Source organism: Phalangium opilio, unplaced genomic scaffold (genome assembly GCF_054372755.1).
Source record: "Phalangium opilio isolate 3A_F unplaced genomic scaffold, DU_Popi_V2 ptg000105l_1, whole genome shotgun sequence".
Classification (NCBI taxonomy): domain Eukaryota; kingdom Metazoa; phylum Arthropoda; class Arachnida; order Opiliones; family Phalangiidae; genus Phalangium; species Phalangium opilio.
The window spans coordinates 8,564,510-8,571,517 of NW_028324207.1; the positions used below are offsets into that span (position 1 = coordinate 8,564,510).

Here is a 7,008-nt window from a genome sequence, read left to right on the forward strand (position 1 = left end):
AGCAGAGCGATTGAACTTGTTGAGAGGTGTAAAGGCACGGTAGAAAGAGCGGGCAAGGGGGCACCTGGTGATATCTCGGAGTCATAGCACTGGAGATAAGTATGTAAGGCTGGCCTAAAGGGAGACGCACTCGCATTGAGGTTACTGAGTCGTAAAGGGCGACATGACGGGAAATGCCAGTGACGGAGTATGCCCGAGGGGAGGAGGAAATGGCATGGGCGGGCGCGGAAATGGCATATGCGGACGTGGAAGTGGCATGTGATGAGGCCATGAAGCGGCTGAAGAGTGCGTTGGGGCAAGAGGTGCCATGGAGGGGCTAGGCGTTGTCACAGGGATGTTGTTCGGGTGAGATAGCGGAGGACCACTGAAGGTCGGTACTTTCGGTACAGTGGTAATGGGAGCACGCGATTGCGACGGTCGTGTGGGCCGCGGAGGGGACGAGGTGGAGGGACGGAAAGGCTTTTTGACCACTTTGCAGTTTCTGATAATGAGATCATTCTCGCCACTCGCAGTACGGTGCGCAAGTTCAGTCCGGGCGGCAGCCAGTTTAGTACGCGGCGAAGGGGTATAGTCTGGACGGGCTTCAAGGGGAAAAGTGGGGTCTTCAGTCCGCCGGATACGAAAGTGATGTATATATTTCCCATCCTGGTAGAGTCAGTTGGTTTGAACGCCAAGGAGTAATATGGTTTTAGAGTTATCTGTAACTTTCACATCCCGTTTCTACGCAAAACTCCTTGGGAGAAAACCTTGCTGTTATCATTACGGTTATGACTCTGAAAAGTGCGATATTTATTGCGATTATGTTACTTATGATCAACGAAACTTCTCCTTAATTAACTCATGAATGTTGGATCAAACTCAGACAATACAAAGACTCAAGAAGAAAAGGTAGCAACACCTAGTCTAGGCAATGAAAAATAGAAATATTCTTTGGAAATTCTTAACCCGTTCTCGCGTCAAATTAAGAAATTATAAATACAGATCCAAAACATTGAGGACTAGACTGTTACAATTAAAACATGTTGGAAAACCAACTTAAACCTCTCCGAGTCGAGACGAGAGCTAACTACCCACTTAAGATGTTTTTCTTAAATAATTAAATAAATATAATTGATATTAATTATTTTAATCGTCAGAAATTTACATTAATTCCAGTTAAGTCGTTTTAAGAAATGTTGTTCCAAAAATTATTTTAAACATAGCTATTTTTAGCGTTTGACTTCCGGCGTATGCCTCTTCAATTTGTTTTGGAAATGTAGGCGCATACAGATAGAGAGACACACAGAAAACGTCCAGTGTAATACCTCTCCATGACCTCATTGTCATTCGGAGACGGAAAAATACCATTACAGGGTTGAGACGGTAATAATTCCATAGAAATTGCAAAATGTCGTTCGGACGTTTTTTTGATAGCTATGGACTGTATAATACAATTACGTACATGTGTATATCAAACATGATGGTTAAATTTAGCATTTGAATCAAATATAAATGTAAAAATAATGGAATTCTTCAAATATTTTATAACTACTGCTTTTCTATGCATATTCCTGGATATTTATAACTCTAAAAGAACATCCGTGTTATGATATGAGAGTTAATGACATTGATATATTATTATTATATATATATTATAGTTATTCCATAAATATTAGAGCATGGATTTAAAATTTGTGTTTTGTTTGCGAATTCCATTTCAAGTTAACATAAGTTCATGAGATATGTTCCATAAGTTTTTCACTGTTTACTGAGAGCTTGTCATGAAGTGACATAGGTGAAACGTCATAGATTCTCGTAAAGCGACGCCTGGTGAGGCGCTGTCAAAGGCCTAGTACAGACTAAATTAGAAGCTGGACTGCAAAACCGCGAGTAGTCAATTCTTCTCGAACTAGCTCTCAGTAAGTCTCTAGCATGACGAATTATAAGAAGTGTCATACTTATCTTATAAACTTATGTTGTTAACCTATTTGAAATTCAGCGTTTTTAAGAGTTAGTTGAACATTATTTCAAATAATACAACTGCTACTGTTAATGATAACAGCGTGAGATGAAAGTAGAAAGGAACGTTGACGCTACTCAGGTCCAAGGCTACCGTGCTTTTCAATGGTCTCTTCCAAAGTACCTGTTCAACGGAGAATTCTCTCGGTCGGTCGTGATACCTGAAAACTTGCTTTTCGAACATCGGTTCTACTCTGTAATAAAAATCTATAAGCGTTAAGGCTGCTAATCGTTTTATGATGAAATTGGTGCTGACATAAGTTGGGCGTTTAATTGTGGTGTGCTTCTGATCCAAGACGCATTGAAAATTAAATGATTATAGTAGAGTTTAAGAACTTGTTTCGAAAAGTAAAATCCTCCTTTTCCCACGATCAACTTTTTAATCTCGGGATCACGCAGGGCAGTTCTTATGTACTCTTTCATAAAGTAAGCGTTAAGGATCATAGCCTTTTCCCCCGCAAAAATTCGACGTAACTGATCAATTTTTGAATCAAAGGTTACGTAGAACCAATTCAGTACCGTATCATCGAATGCGTCTAGCCATTCCTTAACAACTGGGTCCAAGGCCGCCTGATACAAACCAATGACGTCACAAAAATGAAAAAACCTTCAAACAAAGGAGATTATTCACCAAATCTTTAATAAATTCAAGATCTTCCTCGGTTGTGAATACAGGCTCAATTCCCGATTTGATCAAGTCCGAGAGGGTGTCGATGCAGTTGTAGCTTTCCGTCGAGAAGTCCGTACGCAAGTAACAACCCAAGAAGAACAGAATGAATGTCACTCCAATAAGCCACGATGAAGCGAGCAGACGATAAGTAATTGAAGGCAAAACGGCACGAATTGCTGCAAAACATAATTATCATATTCGCTTAATTTATATCTGATTAAAGTGCCGGCCATATTTCTTAATTAAATGGGTTAATTATATCTCCAATGCGATGATGCATTCTTTTTGTTTTAGCTATACCGCGGCGTTGCTCGCCTGTAATGAGAACTTCCATCAAAATGATAAAAAGAATGGGTAGATTTTACTGATGACTAATATTTTTGTGGCATCCTAGGAGCGAAGGCACTCGGCGTTGCCCGTCAACCCCTAGGGATGCACTTTTGTTATTACTTTTGACGCGGACATTATTCCAAAAAGAAGGGTTTTTTAATTTTTGGCCGCCATTTCACAAGATGACAACAATTCGAACCCAAAAGACCATTCAGCCCGTCTATAGGTTAAAGGAAACCAGTGTACTAAATATTTGCGGAACCGGTTGAAACGCGCTAACTTTGTTGCACCCTTACAAAAATCTTCTTAAGAGAGACTGAATGACGAGCCGCGGCCCGAAACGTCTCTAAAAAATTTTAATGTTTTAATAAAATCACGTTGGATATCTCCGTAAATAAAAGTTTTTAATTCTTTTATAGTTTTAAAGGAATTTCTTTGGAACACTACGGAGCCCTTGGGATCATTTTCTAATGAAACTATTTCCAAAGACTTCCTTGGAATTTCCTAAAGAATTTTTGAGATAAATTTCCAAAGAATGTCTTGTGAATATTTTCCAACGAAATTCTTAAGGAATTCTTGAGATAAATTTCCAAAGAAGATCTAGGGTTTATTTTTCAACGAAATTCGTTTGGAATTCAAGAATTTCCAAAGAAGGTTTATTTTCCAACGAAATTAGTTAAGAATTTTAGAGATGAATTTCAAAGGGCCAGATATATTGAAATTATGCTTTACATATAATTATCTCATAATATTTTTACCCAAATTGTTTAGCTAAAGTTTTCCTCGATAGACATTAACTTGATGGTTAAAAAAATTAAAAACGTTTCACAAAGGCTTGTCCCGTAGCTAAGGCTCAGCAAGCGCTGAAATGGAATGTTATATTTACCTATTTTTACCTCTCCGAGTGACGATGACGTCACGGAGAGGTATTGCACTGGACGTGTATGTGTGTCTGTCTGTCTGTCTGTCACACCCCACGTGACCGCGTTCGCAGTTTGCGTATCGGAGCAAACGTGTTCCCAATTTCCGGACTGCATTGACAATTCACGGAAATTTGGAAAATTGTGTTTGTCTCCGCTGGCTATTCTACTTGAGTTCCCACACCACCAGTTTTGGTTTTCGTCCACTCCACATGGACACTAGTTTGTGTATACCACATACACACTAATCTATACTCATTGGCGTCTAACAACCACCATCTACTGGTCTTTCGTCTATACCACATAGACACCAATCTGCAACATTGGCTTCTAACACCACCATCTACTGATCTTTCGTCTATACCACATAGACACCAATTATTTATTATTAGACACCAGTTATTTACTGGCGATTAAAATAATTAATATCATTTATATTTAATTAATTATTTAAGATAAACTTATTTCTATGTACTGACACAAGTGAGAGTTAATATAGAACGAGTAATGAAGATTGCATCTGAATCGAAACACTACACGCATATCAAAGTTAATATAAAGCGAGTAGGATGAAAAGATCTCTTACAAAACGATAACATTTTCTTTTTGCAGAATATTAAATGGAAATATTTTAAATATTTTTCGGCATTACGATTCTTTTAGTAGTTGTGTAGCTATAAAGCTCTGTTTCATCTCAATATTCCAAGAACATCTTTTGATATTAACATTTAAAATTTGGCGTTTACTTTTTAATTCATATTTACTACATTTATATATAGAAAAAAACGTAACTGTCAGCTTCATTAAATAATAAGGATGTTAATACTTTATCTCTCCTTACGTGTTGAAACGACTGGGTCTATGAGATAAGATAACCTAGATTTAAACCAGAATTGACCTTGTTTCATGTCCTCTTATAGAAGGTCTTAACGGTTCAGAGTGAGCCGAAAGTTAAATACACATTTAAGTGATAGATATTAGGTCCTCATTAGAATTATTGAGGATAGGCAGTAAATTATTAAACGCTTTAAACTTTACAAATGATCATGGCAATATCTCGCCGATTAGAACTATGAATTTCCGGTTTGACTCATTGGCTGGCGGACCTGTGTTTGGAAAGTAAATTCGTCTCGGCTCGGAAAGGTTTATTTTGGTTTCCCAACTTGTTTTTTTTTTTTTTTGCCTTTAATAATCCGTGGGGTGTTTATGTAAAGGATAAAATAGATTAAAAGTAAAATTAGAGTAATTAAAATCGTTATTACCTCTCCGAGTGACGTATGTCACGGAGAGGTTCTGTAACGATCGTGTGTGTGTGTCTGTGAGTCTGAGTGTCTGTTGTTACATCCACGTGACCGCGTTCGCAGTTTCCAAATCGGAGCAAACGTTTTCGCCGTTTTCGAACTGCTTTCACAGTCAGTCATGGCTCCTCTACTTGAGTTCTCACACCATCACCTTCTGGTCTTTGTCCATCCCACTTGGACACCGGTCTGTACATACTGGCTTCTAAACACCATCTACTGTTCTTCCGTCTATTCCACATAGGCACCAATCTGTCTCATTGGCTTCTAACTCCATCGTCATCGTTTGGTTTAAGACATTCGCGGCGATTAGCTAGGGTTACGAAAAACGTCTAGCCTCCCTAGGGTGGGTTGTCCACCAAAGGTTTTCGCAATTGCGGTTGTTCTTGCTTTTAACTATAGTTCGACACCCTTATATACTTCCTATTTGAGTAAGGCGAAGCAACCGGCGTATGCTTCATTTCAAACGCCAATATTAGTCAAGTCTCTCAAAAATGTTTAATTGTTCTTTATCAAAACGATGTAACGCTCAATAAGGCGAACAACTAACGAAGAAAATATTTAATATTAATTATATTTATTTTAATATTTAAGATAATCTTGTTTCTCAACTCAAAATTAATACGGAAAGAGTTAAAAAGCAGTCTATGTTTTTGTCTGTGTGTGTCCGTCCATTGTTACACTAGTGCGTCGCGTTAGCAGTTAGCCTTGTGTTGATGTGTTAAGAAATCATACAGAACCTTAATATTCCCTTTTTCCATAATATAAAGTGAATATGTGGAAGTATTTTTCGTAATTATGATGCATTTAGTACTTTTGTAGATTTAAAGCTTTGTTTCAATTTGATATTCCAAAGATTTTTTTAATATTGTTCTTTGAAATGGCTGTTTATATATTACTTAAGCTATACTACATCTGTATATAGAATAATCCTTGGTTTAGTGATTACATGAAGAAAACTAAGGCCTATACTCCGGCGGGTATATCAAATATTATCTGCAATAGGCTTAGTGAAAAATATAGTAAATAATCGAGGCCTGAGGTGAAGTAAACTTTGTGCTTTGATTTTCGTGTCTGAAATGAAGAGACATCAACGGTTCAGAGTGAGCCGAAAGTTAAATACACTCTTAAATAATCAGGTTAAGGTTTTATAATAGAAGAAAAGATCATGGTGGCAATTAGAATAGTAAAAGGGCTAATGGTAAACGGGTAGTAGCTACAGACTTTTTATTCTTTTTATGATGCGCATTGCCTATTAGTGCGTCTAGCTACAATTTAGCTTTGGTGTTATTTAACGTTAACATTCATGTTGGCAAACTAAGAATATTGTTGAGGTGAGACGAGACGATAGTGTTTACACTGCAAACCAGTTGTGAATGTAGCTATCAGAATATACGGTAAACAGCTGAAGCGTAGACTTCTTTCTGTTCTTTTCCCCATTGACTGATTTCCATGTGTCCAAGATTTATCCTTATTGGATATAAAATGTCGTCTGCTTTACTGTATATTCGCTATGCTTGGAATACTGCTTCAATATTTCGTAATTTTTTAATTCAAAAAAGAGAAATAATTCCATATCTAGGTAAATAAGTTTGTAGTAGTAGACCTCTTGACTCGGAGAGGTAATATTTTTTTTTTCCCAACTTGTGTTTAGATTTACAGGGAATCTAAGCTGTCAGTCGGAATTTTTGCTTAATTCTCTTATGGCATGTTTCATCTTTATTTCGAGCGTAATTAGAGTCCAAAATAAATATTTTTTAAAAACATTGTAGAGAAAATTGGGTTAAACGCG

General features: G+C 37.2%; 1 protein-coding gene across 1 annotated transcript; it reads right to left on the reverse strand.

The window, feature by feature from the left end:
- Positions 1–1,747: 1,747 nt before the first annotated feature.
- On the reverse strand, positions 1,748–2,905 carry LOC149629830 (uncharacterized). The gene is made up of 3 exons (XM_089851757.1): positions 2,630–2,905; positions 2,255–2,568; positions 1,748–2,192 (listed from the first exon to the last, which is right to left on the reverse strand). The coding sequence occupies exons 2-3, from the start codon at positions 2,440–2,442 to the stop codon at positions 1,991–1,993; spliced, it is 390 nt and encodes a 129-aa protein (XP_089707883.1). The 5' UTR covers positions 2,443–2,568; positions 2,630–2,905; the 3' UTR covers positions 1,748–1,990.
- Positions 2,906–7,008: the final 4,103 nt, after the last annotated feature.

Bases quoted from the DNA above. Each gene is read 5' to 3' on its own strand.
- LOC149629830 (XM_089851757.1), bottom strand. From the start codon at position 2,442: ATGATCCTTAACGCTTACTTTATGAAAGAGTACATAAGAACTGCCCTG. The intron at 2,193-2,254 runs GTCAGCACCAAT...TTTTTATTACAG, and splicing joins CAATTAAACGCCCAACTTAT to AGTAGAACCGATGTTCGAAA.